The 23,322-nt window shown below is 50.7% G+C and overlaps 2 protein-coding genes across 5 annotated transcripts in view; one reads left to right on the forward strand and one right to left on the reverse strand.

The window, feature by feature from the left end:
- Positions 1–2,907, forward strand: part of NDRG1 (N-myc downstream regulated 1) — a 55,543-nt gene extending 52,636 nt beyond the window's left edge. For both annotated transcript variants that reach the window (XM_067711198.1, XM_067711197.1), the window contains exon 16: positions 1,085–2,907. In XM_067711198.1, coding sequence (XP_067567299.1) covers positions 1,085–1,266 — 182 coding nt within the window. In that variant the 3' untranslated portion in view covers positions 1,267–2,907. The remainder of the gene's footprint in view (positions 1–1,084) is intronic.
- A 7,019-nt stretch (positions 2,908–9,926) lies between these two features.
- CCN4 (cellular communication network factor 4) overlaps positions 9,927–23,322 on the reverse strand; it is a 30,818-nt gene continuing 17,422 nt past the window's right edge. The window contains exons 3-5 of one of the 3 annotated variants that reach the window (XM_067711200.1): positions 17,343–17,603; positions 13,898–14,088; positions 9,927–12,173 (exon numbers count right to left, since the gene is read on the reverse strand). In XM_067711200.1, the coding sequence (XP_067567301.1) occupies positions 11,874–12,173; positions 13,898–14,088; positions 17,343–17,603 (752 nt within the window). In that variant the 3' untranslated portion in view covers positions 9,927–11,873. Of the gene's footprint in view, positions 12,174–13,897; positions 14,092–17,342; positions 17,604–23,322 lie in introns of all 3 variants that reach the window. The other 2 variants (XM_067711199.1, XM_067711201.1) reach the window with 2 other exon arrangements.

Consider the following 23,322-nt stretch of genomic DNA (forward strand, 5'->3'; position numbering starts at 1 on the left):
AATGACGCTTCAGTCGGGTGGTGTAGTAGTTTCCCAGGGCTGCCATAACAAATCCCCACAAACTGGGTGGCCTGGAACAACAGAAATTTATTCTCTCACGGTGCTACAGTTCTAGAGGCTAGAAGTCCAAAATCAAGATGTGGGCAGGGTCACGCTCCCTCCAGAGATTCTAAGAAGAATCCTTCCTTGCCTTGTCCCAGCTGCTGGTGGTTGCCAGCAGTCCTTGGCTTTTAGCTGCATCACTCTGACCTCTGCCCGGTCTTCACATGGCTTCTCCCCGTGTGCACCTGTGTCTCCTCCTCTTAAGAGGAAACCAGCCATGGCATCAGAGTTCACCCCAACCCAGGGTGACCTCATCATATCTAAATAGATCTGAAAAGACCTTATTTCCAAAGAAGGTTACAGTCTGAGGTGCCGGTGGACGTGAGTTTGGGGGGATGCCATTCCACCCAGTACAGGCGGGGCGATTTTTTGTCTTCATTCCACCTTGTAAGCCACCTGCTGTGTTCAAGGGCATTTTAAATCCTTTGGAAGGGACAGTGCCGTTGATAGCACCTGGGAGCTCGCAGGTTTCCTGGAGGGAGAGACGACAGCTGACCACTCTGTGTGGCCTTGGTTTCCAGTCTGTGGCGTGCGGGGATTAGCCTGGCCAACCTTGAACGTCCTCCCCGCTCTGGTCATTGTTGGCCTTACGGGGTGGTGGGCACACACCCCGGCGCTGCTACCAGGGCGTCAGTGGTAGTATTCCCATTTTATAGGGGGGGGCCGGGGGCTCAGAGAGGGACACTCCCAAAGCCCCAGAGCTGGGATTCAAGTAGCAGGTAGCAGACAGAGCTGGGATTCAGACCAGCTGTGGGTTCACGCCGCTGTGGGATCGCAGCCAGTCCTTACTCCACCTGGGTCTTGCGCTCCACCTCTGTGGGCAGAGACAGAAACGATGCGGAGCCCAGCAGCCGGATGGCTGCGAGGATGGACAGGAGCAAAGGTGCCCAGGCGGGTGGGGCGCACAGCAGGCAGCATCCCCGGTGTGCAGGTGCTTCCAGCACTGGCCCATCCCCTCACGGGTCTCTCTCCTCTCTCGCAGTGCCCTCCGCCAGCATGACGCGCCTGATGAGGTCCCGCACAGCCTCAGGCTCCAGCGTCACGTCCCTGGAGGGCGCCCGCAGCCGCTCCCACACCAGCGAGGGCGCCCGGCTGGACATCGTCCCCAACTCCGGCGGCCCCGGGAGCAGCGCAGGGCCCAACTCCACGGAGGTGTCCTGCTAGGTGGCCTTGGGGACGGCCGCCCCTGGACTCTGGGATCAATCGCTGTAGCTGCCCCTCCTCCGGCCCCTCCCCGCCCCTGCCTGCCAACCACATGTAGCTCGGTATTAATCCAAAGCTTATTTTGTACGAGTGAGCTCTGGTGAGGACAAAGTGAGATTGGGTTTGTGGAGGGCTCCCCTTCCGGCGAGGGCGGGGTGGAGTGGACCAAAGGGAAAGAAGCATCTCAGTGTCCTGTTTCCACTAGCGAGCGGCCTAGAGGCCACTGTCTTACCCTCCCTCAGAGACACCAAACTGCCAAAAACAAGAAACACAGAGCAAACACTTGATCAATCCAAGGCTAGGCTGACCTGAGCATCCTGGCGCGAAGGGACGTTTTGTTGGAAGCCCAGCCCACCTACTTCCTGTTTCCTTTCCAACTAAAGAAAAAACAGACCCAGTTTCTGGAAACCAAACCCCTTCTGATTTGGAGAGGGGGAGAGGGGGGAATGGTGGCGAGCTCTTTTAGCAAAGCCAAACAGGAAGCGGGGAAAGAGGTGGAATTTATGCAGCGGCTCCGAAGTGTTTGGAAGAGCAAATCTCTGTCGTGAACTTGAAGAAGTAGATTTTTAACGTCTGCACATATATACACTTTTCAGTGCCGATGCCAGAAGCCTGTTTTTCTGGCATTTTTTTAATGGACAACAGAAGCAGGTGACAAAATCTCCCAGTTTTTCAAAGAGACGGTCTTGGCAAACGTTTGGTATCGGGGGTTTGAGGCTTTGATTCTGCTGCCTGCCTCTTCCTCCACGTCACCTACTTCCTACCCCAAATACATGGACGAGTGATCATTTCATTCATGGGGAAGATCGTGTAGATTTGTAGCTGCTGCTTTGAAATGGAGGGCCGTGCCTGGCTCTGCTGCGTCTCCAGGCAGCGGCCGGGGGAGGGGGGCAGGGGCATTGAGGTGGGCTGGTATTTTTGGTTATTAGATGTAAAGGATTCCTCGTGGTTGTGATGGAGTCCAGTGCAGTTGTGATTTCAGTTGATCCCATCTGGTTCCCAGGAACCATGTGTGATTGAGTTAAATCTAGCTTCCAATCTTGGACAACCTGGGTTGAATCTGAACTTGACTGCCAAACATTTCTGACCTGGTGACCTTCCGGGATCTTCAGATAGAACTGTTCGCTCTTGTAGGGGGTGGGGATTCCCTTGGGGAGTGGTGGCCCAGAAGATGCAAGGATTCTGGAATGTGTATTCCATGGGCTTTCCTTCCCTCTCCCGCCTTCCTGCCCCTCTACCCTCTCGCTGAACCGGGTGGCATCACTGACATTTCTGGGCAACGTCAGCGTAGCTGTCGAGTTCCTGTACTACTTACTGCCTTTTGATTTTTACTTTGGCTAACCGTGGATCTTATAGGAAGTTTGATCAGAGTGAAGGGAACATTGTGAGTCAGCCGCCGGGGCCTAGTGGTTACTGGGAGGAATAGTCAAGCCTTCTAGGTAGCTTGGGGGGAATAATGACTCAGTTTACCTGCGACCTACCCCCTGGGAGGCAGAAATGGCTGAATCAGAACAAGAAACTGTTGTGTACAAGTCTTTCCAGAGGAGTTTCTTAATGAGATATTTGTATTTATTTCCAGACCAATAAATTTGTAACTTTGCAGTGGCTTGTGTCCTTTTCCTCCGCCTGAGAGGTCGTGCATTGGGATGGGTCTTTCTTACCTGGGGCTTCCTACCACGTGCCCCTCACCTTTGGAATTCTTTGCTTTACAGCATCCCTGTCCAGTAAAAATATAATACGAACCACAGATGTAACTTCAAATTTTCAAGTAGCCACATTAAAAAAGGTAGACACAAGTGAAATTAACTTTAATAATTTAACCCAACATATCCAAAGTCTTATCACTTCAACATAGGATCAATGTAATTATTAAGGTATCATGCATTCTTTCCTTCCTACTAAGAAATCCAGGGTGTGTTTTACATCACAGCACATCTCAATTCGGACCAGCCCTGTTTCAAGCGCTCAATAGCTGAATAATACAGTGACAAGGGGATCAAGCTTTTCAACCTGTAATTAGAAGGAAACATCTTTTTCACATTTTATTTTTATTATAGAAAAGCGTGTGGAAAGACCACCCAGTGACAATCCCTGTAATGCTTCTGGCCCTTGTATTTTTAAAAAAAATGTAGACACAACAGGTTTCAGTACCACCTCCCATTTCTATTTAAAATTAGTTTAAAATTTTCAAAACAGTTGCAAAGATAGTACAGAGAGTTTCCATATACCCCACCTCCAGTTTCCCCTATTATTGTTATCATCTCATGATACTACAGTGCAGTGGTCACAGCTGAGAAATCAACATTGATAGATTACTATTAACTAAGCTCCCTACTTTCTTGGGATTTCACTAGTTTTTCCCTGTTGTCCTTTTTCTGTCCCAGGATCCCGTCCAGATACCAGGTTACATTTCGTCATCATGCCTGCTTTGCTTCCTCTGGCCTGTAAGAGATTCTCAGACTATCCTTGCTTTTGATGACCTTGACGGTTTTGAGAAGCCCTGGTGGGGCATTTTGTAGAATGGCCTTCAATTGAGGTTTGCGTATATGGTTTTCTCATGGTCCAGTTGGGGTTCTGAGTTTTTGGAATGAAGACCCTGGAGGCTCAGTGCCATTCTCATCACCTCGTGCTGTCAGCATGATGGGCCAACGTGATTGAACACGGATGAGGTTGACTTTGATCGCCTGGCTGAGGTCGTGTTTGCCAGGTGTCTCAACTGTTAAGTTACTTTTTCTGCTTTTCCATACTTGTTCTTTTTGTTGTTGGTGGTGGTGTTTTTTTTGCGGTATGCGGGCTTCTCACTGCTGTGGCCTCTCCCGCCGCGGAGCATAGGCTCCGGATGCGCAGGCTCAGCGGCCCCATGGCATGTGGAATCCTCCCGGACCGGGGCACGAACCCGTGTCCCCTGCATCGGCAGGCGGACTCCCAACCACTGCGCCACCAGGGAAGCCCCATACTTGTTCTTTGGAAGCAAGTCCCTAAATGCAGCCCACACTTAACATCCCCCTCCTTTTTAAACAACTATCTTACTGTTTATTACATTGGTTTTTTTCTTCGCGTACCTTGAAGAGTTTCTTAGCATAATTAGCTGTAAACACTGTTGCAGCCTGCACCATCATGCAGCAAGTGCCTGGGCAGGGAAGGATGAGGTGACCGTGTGTGGTGTGCCCGTCAGGAAGGGTTTTAACGCATGAAATACAGCACATAACAGTGCAAAAGAAACCACTGATGGTGAAGTGTAGTTCTCCAAATGTTCCGATTGTGTGACGTTTCTTTATTAGTAAGTTAAATAGTGATGTGGAGGCAGGTCTCAATATAATTTCAAGGTAGTGATGAGCATCATAGCAGTTCGAGAAAACTGCCACAACTGTGGTAAGAAAAATACATGTGATTTCAGCTGGTGACATTAGGGTTTGTGGCCCACAATGCCACACTGCAATTAGAGATTAGTAAAAACAAAGATTCGTTTCCCCCCATCCAAGCACACGACCCCTGAATTTAACCCAGGGATCCCTGGTCCAAGGACCCGAGGTTAAGGAGCCCTGCTGTAGATGCAGGAGGAGGAGCGTGCAGGCTCATCCTTATTCTACATTCACAATAAGGGCCTTTTCCGTGACGGATCCTGTGTGAGAGTCAGGAGCAAAGGAAAGGCAGGCATAGAAGAGCCAGCAGGGAATCACCATGGCAGTGGGTGCACGTGTGGCGCAGAGACCCCCTGGACCTGCCACGATCAGCTCCCTGGAGCTCAGGCTTCCATCGAGAGAAATGAACTGTTGCAGGTGTTTGCATGTATCAGATGCTATTTAGAGATGGTTTGCCCAGAGGCTGTTTTGCCAGCTGGGGATCTATTTCTGTTTTCCTAGCTGCTTATTTTGGTTTCGATCCCCAGACCCTTGGGTGTCAGCAGCAGCTGGGAGACAAGTGTGCACCAAGACCAACCACGTGCAGGCTCTATAGGGGCAACAGAGGCCCATCTGCCACCTTCCTCATTCCGCTTCTCAGACACCACCTCACTATCGGTCACTGGATGGGTCCCTAGATATAGCTTAAATCCATCTTGGGCTTCTCAGGCTGCATGCAAACCCTTCAACTGTGTTCCACATGGAATCCAAGGGCAGAGGGGAAGCTTGGCCTTATGGGTTTGGAGATGGGTTAGGGAGGGGGCCTAGTGAGCAGATGAGCCTCCTTCTTTCTAAGCACAGATTTCCCTGCATCTCTAAAGCATAAAACGATGGGATCCTTGACCTTCTGGTTCTTGGACCTGGAACTAAATGGGTCTTTGTGTCTTTCAAGGGTAAGAATTGAATGGGACCAGCTTGATTCAAGTGTCCAGCCGCTGTCCAATCAACTATGAGCATAAGAGCATCTCGAGATAACTGCCACCATTGCGATAATATATGTGATTTCAACTGGTGACGTTACGGTTTGTGGCCCACCTTTAGGTCGGAGGAGATGCTACATTGTAATCAGAGGTTAGTTCACACTACTCCCATCCCCTCCCTCACATACACACGGCAGGATTCCGAGTAGTTGATGCAGCTGTAGCCAGTGAATTGCTATGTGCTTTGCCATTAAACCCACTGACAGCCAAACTCACTGTTGCAGGAAAGGCCCTTCCTCATTCCTGCTCTGAGAAATTTCCTGAACACCCCGCCCTCCCCAGGAAGCACTGACCATGTGACCTCGTGACAAGGGCACCCTGCAGAGAATGCATCACTAATAATAGTAATATGTAGCGTTTATTATAGTTTCTTTTCCCTTTTTATCTTTATCTGCTTCACAGATAAGAAAGCCAAGGCTCACAGAGACGAAATGGCTTGTGCAACGATTTCTAAAATGGATTACGTCCCTCTGGTCTGGAAAACAGTTGGCTGAGAACGTGACTAATGCAGCCACCTACTGCCGTCTTGGGACTGTAGAACATTGGTTAGTTCCTGGGACTAATAAACTGGAGGACCTTGCGGCTTTTACTGCCCATGGGGACATCTGTCCCTCCATTCAGTAGTCCCACCCAGGCGGTGACCAGCCTTTACCGTATCTTTCATCTGGTTCTTAATTCTTCTGTCTCCTCCTTCGCTGGCAGGCTGACATTTTTCTCATGGCCATCAATAAGCCAGGTTTAGCAGCTTCCTTTTCCTCTTTATGGGATGGACTAAGAAACCCACTTTCGCTAGTGGTGTGTGAAAAACAAGATTTAGCATGGAGATCTGGAAACATTCTTTACAGCATATAATATACGAAACCATACCTGGGTTTGGTGCCAGCCTTTTCATCTCCTTAGAAATCATTTTTGCTCAGTTCTACATTGGAAAGAGCCCAGGTTCAGCTGGAACTGGGACCTCTGAATACATAGGATGCTTCTGCATCTTCATTTCATCGGTGGAGGGTGAGAGAGAACAGTGGCTTCTCTGCTATATGCTTTCTAGCCTTCATAATAAAATGCTCTGGCCATTTTCCCTGAATCCCATTTTCCCAAAACTTCATCCACCTGATATCATCTGAAATCTTTCCCAGAGTCCACACATGCACCTTAATTGGAGGCATCCATTGGACTCCACGATCTGAATTCCAATTTTGAAAAAAGTATGTTTCAGGATAGAAGTGTACTTGGAAATGATTCATGGGGCAATTATTTTTGTCCTGGAATGGATTCTGCCCTAGACTTTATTATAATAACATAACGTGTTTTGGGTTGATGAGGGGGATTTAGCGGGAAGGTATCAAGTGCACCATTCCCTTCATTTACTCAGCCATCTGCACACCTGTTCAAAGAGCTGAGCGTGTGCTATGCACAGCACTGGGTTTGGGAGACGCAGAAAAGTACGGCACCCTTCCTGCCTTCAAGAAGCCGGGGGCTTAATCAAATTACAGCATAAAATGAAAACATAAAAAGTTAAGGGATCGAGAAGCATAGGATGGAAATATTAAAGCATTCAACTGAATATCGGTGACACGTTTCCTTTACCTTTGTGATAGGACTGAAAATATGCAGACACAAACACTGACTTCAATTCTTACCATCGCCTTGCGGGTTCTTCCCAGTTCATAAGGAAACAGACTCAGCTAAATAATAGATGCGTTTGTTAAGTGCTTGCCGCGTACCAAGCGCTATTCTAAAGCTGGTCGTGCATTTTGGTTATCACATCATCACCCCCACGAGGAAGGTACTGTCATATTTTGCATTTCACAGCTGAGGACGCTGAAGCACAGATCGGTTAAGTGAGGAATTCCAGTAAAGAATAAAAGAAAGGTCCGCCGGCCTCCCGAAGTCAGAACTGGTCCCACTGCGTCCTGCAACCCTCCTTATACTTCATTTCACTCCCCTTGGTTCCCAAGGCAGCTGGCAATGGATCTCTATCCACCCATCCCTCCATCCATCCAAACCCTGCTACCCAGTCCCTGACACGTACGAGGCTCAGAGGATGCAGTCATGGTCTCTGACCTCCAGGTACCCACAGGGCAGTTGGGGATATAAAAAGGCATGGAATAAATGAGTAAGTGAATGAATGCCAAATGTTCATTTTATATTTACATGAGATGTCTTCCGGCCTGGACACATTTGTACCCCTGGTGTTTTCTACATGCCAGAATTCATATTTCTCAGTGCATTTCCAAACTTTTAGCTATTTTTATTGTCATGTATAAAATATCTGGGACCTAATTTCCACCATCTGCACATTTATTGAATGTGTTCAATGTTCCATCATTGCCTCATAATAACTGAATATACAAGAAAATTCACCCAATCCAGTAAGTCACTTTGCTGATGATATATTGCTTTAAGGCGAAAAGCTATAAACAGGGAATGTGAGCAATGAAAACCCTTCACATTAAATAAACACGTTCCGTGCTACCCAAATCATGAGAAAAATGAGGACTTGTAAAACATGACAGATTGCCCAAGTGCTACTTTTCCTCTATTGGGAAATTCCAAGACATTTCTTCATATGTATTTTGTAGTCACCAAAATGGCAGTAGGAATACTTAAATATTAAGTCATAGTCTGAAAACAGACACACACACACACACACACACATATATATATATTTACACATACATACAACACGTATGTGTATGTGCAGAAATACACAGCTGGCCATTCTGACCATTCGTGATTCCCAGCTGTGCAGGGTTATCATTGCAGTTACTTTGGATCAAGGTAAGTCTTTAAAAATCAGTGACCTGATTCAGTATAATAGTCACAGGCTACATTACCTCCCCACGATCTCTAGGTATACACAGTACTTACAATGTCAGTGAGAGTCTAGACAATCATATCACTTGAATCTACCTTCTTTGATCACTCTCTGAATCACTTTCAAAGTTAAAATTGCAGCTATTGTCAGTAAAGCACGTCTTGTGCCTTTTGACTCGGACGTCAGACTAACCTTGGTTTGCAATCCTGGTCTGTAATTCATTAGCTGGTAAGACATTGAGCAAATAACTTAACCTCTAATAGCCGCAGCTATCTTATTTCTAAAATGGGTAAATGATAATAATGCCATATCTCATAGGTTTGCTCTGAGGATTAAGTAAGACACTGCAGTAAAGCACCCAGTATAAGGCCTGGTAAGTGCTCAACAGATGCTAATGATAAGGCTTAGCAAGCATCGGTGGTTCAGTAAATTCAGGTTTCCTCTTTCCCCTACACACCTACACACACACAAGAGATGTTCACTCCAAGCACCTACATGAATTTCTTCCCCAAAAGTTGACAAATCTTTAGCATACCTTTCCCTTCCCCCAGAACATGGGGTCACAAAGGACTAGAGTGGCAAGCTTCCTGCTCTATTTGAGCCCCCCGCCAACGTGACACTCCGATAGGGCTCATTCAGGCTCTCCCCGGAGGCCTCCCCAAGAGCAAGGAAGAGTGGAATAAGCTGGGATTTGGGTCGCTACTTTGGGAGGCAGATTTCCCAGCCTCTTTGAGTCCCAGACTTTCCATTTATAAAACGGGCAAGAGATGCTTACTCAAAATCGCTGTGATGATTAGTACTATAATTCAAAACTTAAGAGCGCTTGGTACCAAGCAAGCACTCTAAATAAAGGGACAGCTTTTCGTTATGATTATTACTCTTAACTTTTACTGACTCAGGGCACACCATGGCTGGGCCCATAGCTCCTTCCCCATGACTTCAAAACACGGGGCTGAGCCGTTCCCTCTGGGGCCTGCATAGGACAGATCCATTTCTCAAACCGGAGCATTCCGGCCACGCCATCCCACCCATTCCCAGAATAAAACCCCCAATTCCACCAAGCAGGCTTCCTAGGATCTTGGAAGCCATGCTCACTTTCCCAAACTGGGAAGCAAATTCAGTAAGAACCTAGCTCTCGGGTGTCTGCTGAATTTCAAATGGGGTCAGCGCTCATCTAGTCCTTGTAGCTTGTAGGTGGCAGGTGATTTCACTCTACGAAAATCCAACATGTTCCATGAAGACTCAGAGAAGAGATTATTCATGGGGTAAATTCTCTTCACATAGGAATTCTTTTGTTTCGTTTTTTTTCCGATAAAAATGTACACTTCTTTCAATAGTAAATGTCTTTCTATGGCATTTAAGACTTGGCTGATAAAAATCGGATTGTCATGTACCTTTGGAAGAAAGAGATCTTCTGAATACAAGTAGGAACATGTACACAATTTCCTTTATTCATCAAATACACATTGAGCACCACTGTATGCCTTGCATCGGGCATTCCGGAGGTCACCGTTAAGGAGGGCACGTTCTCAACCCTTCTTCCCTGTCTAGGAATCCCACCCACAATTCGCCACCCAGAATTCCCTCATGAATAACCGCCCCGTCACTCAGTCTGCAGCACTGGGTAACAAAATCATCTTCAAACACATATGACAGCTGGTTCAGATTTGAAGGAGGGAACGATCTGTAGGGGATTCATGGATTTTGGTTTAGCCCAGATTCTGTTTGACGCTTAGGCACGTAAATAATCTGAAAGTCAGACACTCTCTTCTCTTGTGAAAAGAGCCAGAGAGACACCAATAAGAAGCAAAAATGATGCAAGAATCGCCTGTCCTGACATGTTTTCCTGCTCTGACACATTTGGAAGCTCTAAAAGCAGAGGGAAAAGATGGGTTATAGAGTCACTTCAACTTGGATTTGCATTCCGACTCCTCCACTGGCCATCTGGGTGACTTCAGTCAAGCTCCCTTCCCTTTCTGAGCTTCTGTTTCACATTTGTAAGAATAGAAATAGTAACGGGCACTTTTCAACACGGCCTCGAAGTTTCCATGAGCTAGTGTTAACGGTTACGTACAGCACTGAGAACAATGTCTGACACATAGAAGGTACTATATAAAAGAATTATAGCAGTAAATATTTATATTTTACTAATAAAATAAATAATAGCCTCATGTCCATTAATAGCAACTTTCTCTTCCTTTTGTTGAACAGCTTCAAGCCCTTTCAGCTTTTCATCCCTGTTAAATATACTTCTGTTTTGAAACAACTGGTTAACCTCTGTCTTTGTACCAGAACCGGGTTTTACGGGTCAGTAGACCCCCAGTCTGTGAAACGGGTCACTGAGGCAGAAAGAGACACGTCCTGGGCCCAGGGACCCTTGCCACCCTAGGCTGGTGTAGACTGGACCCACTTCTTGGTTTCTGAAACCACTTCTTGGTTTGACCCACACTCACGCTGGACCCAAGGCTCCCTAAGAGCGCAGGAATGTCACAGGGCACCATTCTCAGGGGTCAGAGACATCACCCCAGGGGACTCCAGCAACTCCCATGAGCCCCCGTGCAGGGAGAGGATCCAGAAGTGAGGAGCCCGGCCGATTGCCCAGCGCCCTGCCCTGTCCACGAGCAGCAGATTCAGTGCTGGAGTCAATCGCTCCTTCTGACAGTTGGCGGACCTTGCTCTGACCCTGGAGTATTGACTGGGGACTTCTCCCAGGAACAAGAAGGAAGTTTATCGTCTCGCATTTCTGACTGGGATGAACCCAACGTACACCCCTCACAGGGCAGGGGTGAAGAGAAACCTGACCTCAACAATGCCCAGAATAATGGATACAACTGTTCATTAAAAAAACCAAACCCAAACAGCAATTCACCTCACTTGGCAAATGCTGGGTGACCTCGGGAGGCACAAATCTTTGGAATGAGAGATGCTTTGGTGTGCGGTGGTCACAACTGTCGATCGGAGTAGCTCTAAATCCCATCTATCCTTCTGAATGGACCCAGAGAGCCTTACGATTTGGTATTTAAAGAAGGAATTAGTGACACTGAATGCCTAGCTGATTCTGTTCCTTGAGACTTGGGCAAGATCCAGCCAGACGTCCAGTGACTTGGACAGGCCGGACCAGCCTCGGGTACTGACCAGAACGGCTGGAGACAGGCACTTTCCTTGGAGTGTGCGTGGAATTGTCCAGGAGAGGACCCATTGTCTGGGCTTGAGCGGCACCACGATGGGTGCTTTGGGTGGTCGGAGACAGGAAAGGGGGCCACGGGTCCGGATCAGGGTTAAGGTGGACAAAAGAAGGCTCAGTGTGGGCCTCAGAAGGCTGCCTGCTTTACAAGCATGGGGCCAGGCCTCGAGCTCGTGTTTTGTGCCTGCCTAATTGGCAATTTCTGAGAAGTCAGGGTAGGAATCCAAGTCGGCAAAAATATCGTTGGGATTCCGACAGCTCAGGTTGCAGAAGCAAGCATTAATCCACAGGGCCTGGCGGGAGAAGCCAGGCCCGTCGGGACACTGGAAGGAGATGTCGATGGTTTTGGACTTGTAGGGGATGCAGCACCTGTTGTCCGTGCAGATCCCACAGTACTTGGGCCGGTACGAACGTGTGCTGGTGCAGCCGGCCAGTGTAAAGTTCACGGGCGCTTCTGGCTGGTACACGGCCAGACACTTCTTCCCTTCCTGCAGGAAAGGAGGTTTCAGTTGAGATGCTCAGAGGATCAACAGCCACTTTCTTCCCTCCAAGCCCTCAATTCTTCCCTTTTCACTCTCCACGTGCTCCGCCTCCCTTTCAGATTTGCGGCATCTTCCAACTGGGAAGGACCACCCCAAATACAGCAAGACCCAGTCATATTACGCAGGAGGAAACAAGAGCACAGGAGGGGGCTGCCTTGCGGTGGTGGTACCTCTCAAGCTGCAATTTCCTTTCTCTCCTGTGTTCCTGCCTTGCCAATGCCCAGTCCCTGGTCAGTTTCACTAACACGGAATGCCTTTGCGGCCGCTTTAGCCCATCAAGTACCCCTCGCTGGTTAGGGGCAGAACCATCATGGCCTCCCTGACTGGGGGACGCATTTTACCCTAAACTCTCCTCCTCCTCTGCCTCTGACAGACTCTCCCACACACCCTTTCCATGCAATGTATTCATTCACAATCCATGCAACTGGACTGCCATTATCTAAAGGGAGCTCTGTCTCTCCACCGGGCTGTGGGCCACTCGAGATGGGGCTCCTTCTGTGTCCCTGCAGTCTAATTCTGTGCCTGGTGCATAGTAGGCACTTACTAAACTCACTGAATGAATGGTCGTCGGGGTCTACTATGTACCGGCACCATGCCAGAAACGGAGGTAGAGCAGATCCAGGCGATGTGGGGTGGGTCTGAGGCTTGTATGATTGATCTGAGAGCTCTCTTAGGCACAGAATTATGGAAATGAACTTGGGTGGAAAGCATGAGGCAACAGCACGGGACGTGAATTCGTTTGGTGGTAAGCCCACCCCTACCTCGCACGCACCGTGCATTCACCCAGCTTAGGACTCTCTGTCCTGTGGCTGGTAAATTTCCCTCCCATGCTTTCGGTTAAGAGATGTTTGCTGAGTACCAAGCACCAAGAATACAAAGGCTAGTAGGGCAGGGGAAATTCAGAGAGGGAAAAGAGACAAGGGGAGGAACTGTGGGAAGCTAGGCTATCTCGTCTGCTGGACAACCCTCTCCTCAGCATCCCCAAGAAACCAGCAGTGCTCCCCAAAGGGAATCAGTGCTGAGTTTTTCTTTCTCTTTATTTTTCACGTGACACCAAGGCAGATGACCAGTCCTAAGGCGTTAGCAAGGAGGTCCTGGGTTAAGCAAATCAGATCCGTTTCTAACTCCAAGGACTGGGTCTTAGTCTCCTGTGGCCACTACACCCTTGATCCTTTATTTTAATTATCTTTGACTCTCAAAGCTGGAAGGGATGTCCGAGATCATTTCTGGTGTTTTACCAATGAGGGGACTGGGGCTCAGAGATACAAGGAGGTTGGCCATGGTCACACAGAGTCAGCAGCAGATGGGCATTTGACTCCAGCAGTCCTGAGTCCCGTTGTCCCCTACCGCCCCGTGTGGCTGTCACGTGAGTGGGGGCTGGCCCAGGAGCAGTCAGTGAGGGGTCCTTGGAATCACCACAGGAGAGCACTTCTGAGGGACCCTGGGATCTCTCCAGAGTCACCTTGATTGTAATAACACGGTCACCACTTCCACTGAGTGAAATTCACAACCCACCAACCCAGTGACACATGTTATCCCAAGAAACTGCTACAACGTGGGCTTAATTATTATACAAACGGCCCCCCACAAGCAAGCTCAGGAGCCGGGCTCAAAGCCAGGCTTGTCTGTTACGCCCGAGACACCTGCCCCACCCTGGGAGGTGGACCCACCTTGACGTGTGGCCAGAGGTCCACGTCACACGGCCGCAGGTTGCAGAGGCGACTCTCCTGCTCAGGCCAGCACCGGACATTGACGTTGGAGATGCGGGTGGAGACACCCAGGCCGCAGCTGGCGGAGCAGGGGCTCCAGGGGCTGCTGTAGGCTATGCAGTTCCTGTGCCACGGCTCTACCTCATCCATGGCTGCTGCGGATGGGAACCAGATGCCCTGTCAGTTTCCAGTCTCTGTCAGCCCCCAATTCCTGTCGCCACCGCCCTAAGGGCTGGGGTCCCTGAACCTCAGGCAGGACAGAGGTGGGCTGTCCCTCAGCACAAGAGGGCAAGCTGGCTTCTAACCAGCACAGTTTTCCAGGGAGAGGAGGGCTGTTCTGAGCTCCTTACACCTCTCCGGAGGGAGGACCATCTTTAGAGACAGGTGGACCTAAGTTCAATTCCCGCTTGAGCACCTAGAGGCTGTGTCCCTCTGGGCCTTAGGCTCTTCACTAGAATAATAACATCTGCCCTGCAGGGCTAGTACGGCAATAAAAGGGTCCAGATACTGACTGAGTACACATCAGGCATCTGCAAGGGGCTGGGAATAAAAGGTTAAAAGACACTGTTCCTGCCCCTGCAGAGATTATGCTATGTGGGGAAGGTCAAAGGGAAGCGCCCGCACTGTAGTACCAGCATTCCATCTGCGATGCTGTGGGCATTTGCGATGCTGCGGGCATCGTGGTTAAGGGGACACACAGGCTTCAGAGGCAAATGGCCTGGGTTCAGCTCTGAGCACCACCACTTAGTAGCTGGATAGCTTCCAATAAACTAGCTCCCACCTCCGTGTCCCCACCTGTAAGAGGGGCTGACAGTAGCACCTCTCTCCCTCCTGTCCCAGGCTGGGGACAGAAAAGATGGGTTCAGACACGTGACAGCGCTCAAGCTGTCCCTGGCCCTTAGTGAGCCCTCAGTCAAGGTGGACTGAACCCCAACTCTTGGCTGGTTCTATCAACGCGTGTATCCTGGCATCCAGTTACATGTGTAACTGGAGTGAGCTAGAGATGGAGGCAGGTAAAAAGCCAGGAAGACCAAGGAGAGATCTCACAGAGAGATGGAACAAGGTACCCGAGAGAAAGGCTGGAAGAGGAAGCCAGTCCAACCTGGCACACACACACATGGCAACCAGAGAGAGGAACGGGCAGGGACAGCAGGCGTGCAGGGGAGACGGGTGAATGAACGCGGGAATACATGAGTAAGAGAAGAGGATGGACAAGACAGAAGAAAGGAAAAAGAGGCCTCTGAGGACAGAAGGGAGGAGGGTCCAGGCTGGGATAAGCTGGGGCTGTGAGCACGGATGGAGGGGGCAGGGGGGAGGGATCTGCTTGGAAGGATGAAAAGGCTTCGGTTTCTGGGTCAGCCACTCAGCAGGGGCTCTGCTTGTGCACGGTCAGAACGGGGTCACTGGGCCACACACAATGACATGATGGGCAGACAGCCGCTGCCCTGCACCCTCACCCCGTGACCCTCCTGTGCTCTGCCCTGGGAGGCCTGCTGGGGACAGAACTTCCCCGGCCACCTCCTCCTTGGGCAGGGGATTGCTGCTTCAGGGGGCTGCTCAGCCCCGGATGGGGCACCCCAGGCCCCACCCAGAGAGGCTGTGCATCCCTGAACTGTAGGGGTGGCAGTACCACTCTCCTTCCTGGTCCAGTCAGACCCCTGGGGGCAGGCAGCCTGGGGACAGGTCTCTATTCTGGCCTTTACACTCCCCCCTCCCCTCCCTTCTCCTCCCCTCTCCTGTCCAGTTTGTTCTTCTCTGAAATCCTCCCTCACTTGGCTTCTGAAACCCTCTTTCTCCTGTATCCGTCCTGCCTCTTGGATTCGTCTTCCTCAGCTTCATTCTCTCTCGCACCTTACATGGCGGTGTCGCAGGGCCACATCAGTCGTCCTCCATCGAGGCAATTTTGTCCCCCCAGGTCACAACTAGCAGTGTCTGGAGGTATTTTTGGTTGTCGCTACTTGGCTGGAAGGTGCTACTGGCACCTAGTAGGTGGGGGCCAGGTGTAAACCTCCTCCTACAAAGCCCAGGGCTGTCCCCTCTCTAAAGAATGATCCTGTCCAAAATGAGGTCAGCACTGAGGTCGAGAAACCCTGCTCTACGCAGTCTCTCTGAGCACTTCTCTCTGAGCACAATCTCTCATGCACTTATAACTTTAAAAAAACAACCAGTACCCTAAGAACGCCCAAACTCCATTGTCATTTCTTCACTCCCTCATGTCCACTTGCCTGGTGGACACTTTCCTTCTAGAAGTGTCCTCATCTGCTGTCTCCCACGTCATCAGACGCTCCTGGTTTTCCCATTACATGCTTGGCTCTCCTTCTCTGTCTCCCCCTCGGCCTCCTCTTCTGTCCTCCCTCAAACATCAGCCCCCCAGACCTCTGCCCCAGGCCCCCCCAATACATTACCCCTAGGCCCTCAGCAGCTCTGGGCCGGAGAGTTCCGGAGCTCTCTCTCCGCCCCACCTCCCTCCTCCAGTGCTTTCCCCACAGGATGCTCCTCTGGGTGATCTCATGGGCAGGGCACCCAGCCTCAGCCTCAGCCTGTCTCCAGCAAGGGCGCTCTCCTCCCCAGAAGTACTCCCTGCTTTCTGTCCTAAGTAATGACGAGCCCCGGGAGTCTCTGTTACCCCTCTCTCTCCTTCCCCCCACCCGTTGTATTGACGCCGAGCCCTTCAGTCTTGTTCAATTCCTCTTGCATCTGTCCCTTCCTTGATACCTCTGCTCCCACTGCCCCAATTCAGGTCTCCTCGGCCCACATACCCATCCCTGCATCCCTCCATCCCTGCGTCCCTCCATCCATTCATCCATCCATATGACGAACACTGATTTGGTACCAGCTAAGTGTCTGGCATTGGCTAGGCTCATGTAAGCTGGGGGTGAAACAAATAGGTCTGTCCCTGTCCTCTATTTCCGGAGCTTCCTCTGGCCTGGCCTACCTGGCTGAAGTCTCACCTGTCCACCCATCCCCCAGAGTGAGCGGGAAGCCATCCACTCCCTCTCTGCCCTTCCACCTGCTGCTCAAGCCTCTCCTCCCGGGGTACCCTCACACCGGTCCTTCCTCAGCCTCCACCCCTCCCCTCCTAAACTCCTTAGTAGGAGAATAAGGAACCGCAGGCCTCTGCTTCCTTCTTTACAAAGCACTTCCTCCTTTTACGCATGAAGGATCCCATAAGACAGGTGGACAGGTGGTCTTATTTCCATTTTACCAGTGGAGAAATAGGGTCCCGGAGGAAATGTGACTTTCCCAAGGTCACACCGCTCCTGAGTGGTGGACTGGGGGCCGGGGGCTCCTGTCAATCACAGGTGGACAGTCAGAGCTTTGGGAGTGTCCGCCCCCACACCCCCGGACCTCAGGGCTTGCCCTCCCCCCCGCGCCCTGCGCCCCGCGCCCCGCGCGCAGCACCCACCGAAGGCGCCCGTGTGGCGCGGCGCGGTCTTGCGTGGCCTCCTGGCGTCGTCGTCGCACACCCACTGCTCGCAGCAGCGCCCGGGCACGCTCACCCGCCGGGCGTGGCGGCACCAGACGCGCGGGGGGCGCGCGCGGAGGCAGAGCGGCGTGCAGCCCACCGCGCCGCCCACGCACGTGCAGTTGTACTTGCAGTTGGGCTGGAAGGACTGGCCGTTGTTGTAGCGCACGCCGTCCAGCACGCAGCCCACGCCGACCACCTCTGCGGACACAGGCGCCGAGGGTCAGGCAGGTGGGCTCCGGCGTCCCCCGCAGGGCAGCGCCGCCCCCGCTGGACCACGCCCCCCCCCCCCCACGTTCACGTCGTAGGGGAGGGGCGAAGGCAGAGCAGTGAGAAGCCACTGGGCCCAGTCGGCGGCGTGGGGGGAGTTCGGTGGCACCTGAGCAGAGGCAGCGCCAGTTCATTTAACCCGCGGAGATATACGCAGTGCCACCCTGGAGCGGGGTGGGAGGCCGGGACGGGGAGCCAGGTGGCTAGCCCCTGGTCCTGTCCCATCAAGTGGCACAAAACCTGGTCCTGACAATTTTCTGCCTCCAGGGTCACGGTTCTGAGCCCGGCAGTAAAGCCAATTCGAACACTTTGAAACAAAGACTCAGTTCACTGAATGCAAATTTATAGAGTAGTCTAGGTGCCGGGGGTTTAGTAGTGAAGCAAGGAGAAAAACCACGCCCTCGAAAAGATTACATTGTATGGGGGACAGAGGAAAGACAATGGACCATCTAGAATGTTGATGGGGCCAGTAAAGCAGTTGATGGGAGTGTGTGTGTGGGGGGGTGGTTTGCAGATTTAAACAAGGTGGACCAGCAAAGCCTCACGGTGGTGAGGATGATTCAGCAAAGATGGGAAGGAGGTGAGCTGCCCAGGTCTTGTGGGAGGAGCCTTCCAGGCCGGGAGGGGCTGTAGGCGGGAAGACCTGAGGTGGGAGCAGCCTGGGATGTGGGAGAGGGCAGGGAAGGGTGAGAGAAAGTCAGGAGGCAGGAGATGAGGTGAGAGGGGGCTTCCCTGGAGGCTCAGCGGAAAATACAAAGCTCTTAGAGCTTAGAACTGTGGCTGGCACGCAGTAGGTGCTCAATGAGTAACTGTTGAATCAATGATAATGAATTATGTTTCACAAAAACACTCGTGGTGCTGAGTTGAGAACAGACTGATGGGTATGGGTGGTGTCAGGAGGCCACACTAGGAATCCAGATAAGAGGTGGTGGTGATTGGACCAGTGAGGGACAGCCAGGAGGAGAAGGGCTCAGCTTCTGGGTATATTTGGAAGGACCCGCTGACAGATAGGATGCAAGGATGAGAGGAGAAGCACCAAGAAGGACTCCTAGTTCTATGTCCTGAGCCCTGGAAGGAGAGGGATGCTCTGTCCTCAGAGGAGCAAGGTTGGGGTGGGTGGACTCAAGTTCCTCACTAGACACGAGATGCCTGGTTGACATCAGAGTGGCCGTGTGGAGCTTGTTCTGCAAGCCTGGAGTTCCAGGAGAGATCTGGGGCTGCTGGGCCCCCACCAGCATTCCCACCCTTGATGCTGGGTCCCACCCTGAGGACAGTGTCTGGAAGTGCAAGCAGAGAGCCCAGGGTGGCAAGGGCATTCACCTGAGGAGGGCTAGTCTGCCAAGAGTTCCAGCTTATCTCCTGGATTCACCCGAAGGTGAATCATCATCATCGTCATCGTCATCATCATCGTCATCGTCATCATCGTCATCATCATCATCGTCATCATTGTCATCATTATCATCATCATCGTCATCGTCATCGTCATCATCATCATCATCATCACCATCATCATCGTCATCATCATTATCACCATCATCATCATCATCACCATCATCATCATCGTCATCATTATCATCATCATTGTCATCATTGTCATCATCATCATCACCATCATCATCACCATCATCATCATCATCATCACCATCACCATCATCATCATTGTCATCATTATCACCGTCATCGTCGTCATCGTCATCATCATCCCTGTATCTAACAGGAGCGAGGGTTCTTGGTTGCCTGACCTGCTTTGTGTTAGGCTTCCTTGCTTTGCTGATTTCATCCCATAAGGAAACGATACCACATCACCACCTGCATTTTCACCTACAGCAACCCTGAGTCTCGGCGATGTTGCATCACGCACCTAAGATCACAGAGCTCGGCTCAGCGGAGCAGTGAGGGCAGCCTGTGGGAATATTGGGGTGACTGCCGGTTTCCTTGGGAGGTGATGGTGCCGGAGAAGGTACAGAAAGGAAAGGCGCTAACACTCACTGCCCCTCTGATCTGGAGCCAGGCACCATCTGGTATCTCACGCAGTCCTCGCAGGGACTGCCCTAGGAGAGCTTTGTTCTCTTCCTTTGGCAGAGACGGGAACTGGGGATGTGGGGTGAGTGCTCGAGGTCACCCAACAGGTGACTGATGGAGCTGCTCCCAAAGCCTGGGGGCTCTGACTCCACCATCCATTTCCTTCCACCAGACACCAGTAAAGGAGGGGAAATAGGAAAACAAAACAAAGCAGAGGAAGCGCTGGGTGAATCACTGATCTTTGCCTCTGAGTCACCCCTGCCGGTGCGCTTTTGCTCCAGGGAGCGTGTGCGCGTGCGCGTGTGTATTGGTGGAGGGGGAGAAAGGAGTGCTGAAGCCCGTCTCTGCCCGTGTGTGGGAACTTCTGGTGGAGAGGGCAGCGCTGGGTGCTGGGAGCCCTTAGCACAGTGGTTCTCAACACCAGCTGCACGATAGCACCACCGGGGGAGCTCTTTAAAATTTTGATGCCCACACCGTGCTCCAGTATATGAGGGTGGACCTGGGTTTCAGTATTTTTTATTGTTTTGCCCTTGGTAGCTCCCAGGTGAATCCAGTTTGCAGCCAGGCTTGGGAACCGTTGCCTCCAGAAGTTGTTCACAGTCCACTGGGAGGTTTAGGGGGTAGGGACAAGCGATGGCTGGTACGTGTGATGGCTGTGGATTTTCTCGTCAGCGGACTCTGGCGCCCCTTCCTTATTCGATTTCTTCCTGACTAATTGAAGGACCAGCTCCTGGCTAGATGGGGAAGCTGGCTGAGTTTCCTTCCCCATTCAGATGTGCAAGCCCAGGCATGAACGGGTGGGCTTTCATTTTACTGACGGACTTCAAGGAACTCAAGTCACCTTGCTGTGCCGTCTGGACCTCTACTCCCCTTGCCCCACCCCTGCTGGACTGTCACCTGCCTGGGAGCAGGGACAGTGGGCCATGCCTTGTAACCCCATTGCTGTATTATCACTAACCTGTGTTCACCGCGTGAATGAATCAGTGGACGGATGGATGGATGTCAGATGGGGTGAAACCTACTCCGTATTGGGCTTCTACTGTGTATCAGGCACTCGACATCCTAACCACCCAGAGAGGTAGGCGTTATTCATTCATTGCATTTTTCCTTGATGAGGAAACTGACACTTAAAAAGGTTAAGCAGCTTTCCTAAGACCATTGTACTAGTTAGTTACGGCGCTGGGCTTCGAACTCAGGTTGTCTAGCTCCAAACCCCATGCATGGGTTTTCTACTCCCTCACTCTTCAGATGGGAGAGTCTGAGCTTGGAACCAGCCCTGCCCCCACACTCTGAGGATGACCGTGGACAAGGCTAAGGGAACTTCTACAAAGGAAAGTTGAAGCACATGAGACACTCACCAAGAGCAGCCTCAACCACCACGCGAAGCTGGTTGGATCAAGCTCCTTAAGTGACGTGCCCAAGGTCACGTAGCCAGTAAGTGGCAGAGCCAGGAGGCAAAACCCAAGTCTGTCTGCCTGTAAATTTCATGATCCTTCCAGCAAACCACACTGCCCTCAATCCTGACCCAGCTGCACTGAATGCAGTCATGTTTGTCCACGAAAATAGCCAAACAGTTTAATCCAGAGGTCACTCGCTGCCCACAGAGGTGTTTAGTTTGGCCCGTGGGGTGTTTTTAAAAAAAGTTTTCAATGTGTTGCCAACATTTACGAATCATACACAAATCTGGATTTCTTTCTGGATTCACTTGAAAACGGAGCAGACGGGATCAGACCAAGCTCACTTTTCCACCTGGCCGCAGTGGCCAAAGCTTGCATTCACTAGTTTGCCATAATCCCTGTGATCCTCTCTTGGAGTTATTTGTGCCAGTGTTGCAACTGCTCGTTTTATTTCCTTGTCCTGGCTTAATGACATGCACATCTCTGAGGACAGATTTAGCCTGGCCAGGGGATTGTCCATTGGTTGTTGGCCATTTGCTGACAGATGGTGTGTGTAGAGGAACACTTCTTTCTCTTTCCCCTCTCGCCCCAAAGCCTCTTCCTCTCTAGCGTCTCAGACCCTGGACTCTCTTCTTTCTCGCATTAGGGTCTCATGAATTCAGACACTATGGCAGCATTTCCGGGAAGATGTTCAGTAGCACACTGGTGAATTGTGTGTGTGTGCGTGCGCGCACATGTATGCATGCTGTGTGTGTATCTGAGTGTGTGTGGTGGGGTAGGTGGGTCATTGGGTAAAATTCTGCCTGGAAAAACGTGTTCACTGTGCAAATAAGTTCAAAAAGAAAAGTCCTCTCATGACAGCTCTCTTTTTGGAATTTGACAATGGACGTGAACGTTTAAAACCTCTAAAAAGTTCTGTTTCACTTATTGAACCTTATTTACTCCGAAGTCTGTAGACCTACATGACCAGAGAACCCTTGGCAAGTGCAGTACTCATTACAGTCTCCTGAAAACCAGTCTTCTTTTCAAATACAAGGAATGGAAATAGAGACTCATGACGAGAGGGAGCCAGGTGAAGACAGGAGCTGACATTTAAAGAGAGAGGGCTGGTGCTAGATTGGGAAGCTGGCTTTCCAGGCCCCTGGTGGTAAAGGCAGGCAGGATAGGCAGTCCCGGGGTCTGTACAGTCTATGGGTCCATGAGAGAATGTCTATAAAGTTGTGGTGCCTGGCACGTGGTGAGATGTCTTTGCAACTTTAGGGAATCGTATAGTCACAATGAATTTCCTTTTAATGACCTTAAAGAACAGCTGTAAAAGGGGAAAGAAATGATGAGACGGTCTCAGAGACGTGGAGGGGACTCTACTGCGGGAGGGCTCAGCCTGGTTTCCTTACCTGGGTAGGGGGAGAGAGTATATGAGTGACTATATACATCAGCAGTCAGTCTCAGACCTGAGTACAGGAGTGGTCCAAGGAGCTTGTTAAAGTTGTAGATTCCCATCTCCACTTGCAGAGAACTGGAATGAGTAAGTCTGGGGTGGGGCTCAGGAATAACATTTTTAACCAACACGTCAGATGATTCTATGCGGATGGAATCTGCAAGTTTTCACTGAACAGAGTTTTGTGGGGCTAATAATGAGTTTCAGTAAAAGGGGGGAGAAAATGGAAAGATGGCAGAATCAATGGTGGTTACTTGGACCGCGAAAGACAGATGACTTGGTGTGAAAGCTGAGGCATGAACTGAGGTCAAAAGAGCAGAAAGTGCTCATAAGTTAACCATGATTGTTTTGACTTGGAATTTTGTGCATAACCCTCGTCAACAACCCACTTCAGGGAATATAATGGGTTAACTGAGGGTGAGGGAGTCTGCTCTGTGTGAATATGCAGTGGTGTGTGTTAGAATCATAGTTACGGGGAAAGCTGGATTCAGCATTAGGGAAGAAGGGAGTTCTTGGGTTTATGAGGCTTTGAGTAACTTTTCAGAAGTTAGGCTGCTGTGTCATGATGCCTAGTGACGTCTTTTCATCATGCTGGATCAGGTATCTTGAATAAATGCTTAGATGATTCAAGCTAAGTGAATAACAGTCCAGATAGAAGCAGGAGACCAGAAAGTCCCAGAAAGGAGGTCTCTGAGAACAACAAAGGAAATGGTAGAACCCTGTGAAGAGCAAACAAACAACAAACAGCCTCTCCCCTGGCATGGGGCTATTATAAGGACAAAGAGTAAAGAAA

This window comes from Pseudorca crassidens, chromosome 17, assembly GCF_039906515.1.
Source record: "Pseudorca crassidens isolate mPseCra1 chromosome 17, mPseCra1.hap1, whole genome shotgun sequence".
NCBI lineage: Eukaryota > Metazoa > Chordata > Mammalia > Artiodactyla > Delphinidae > Pseudorca > Pseudorca crassidens.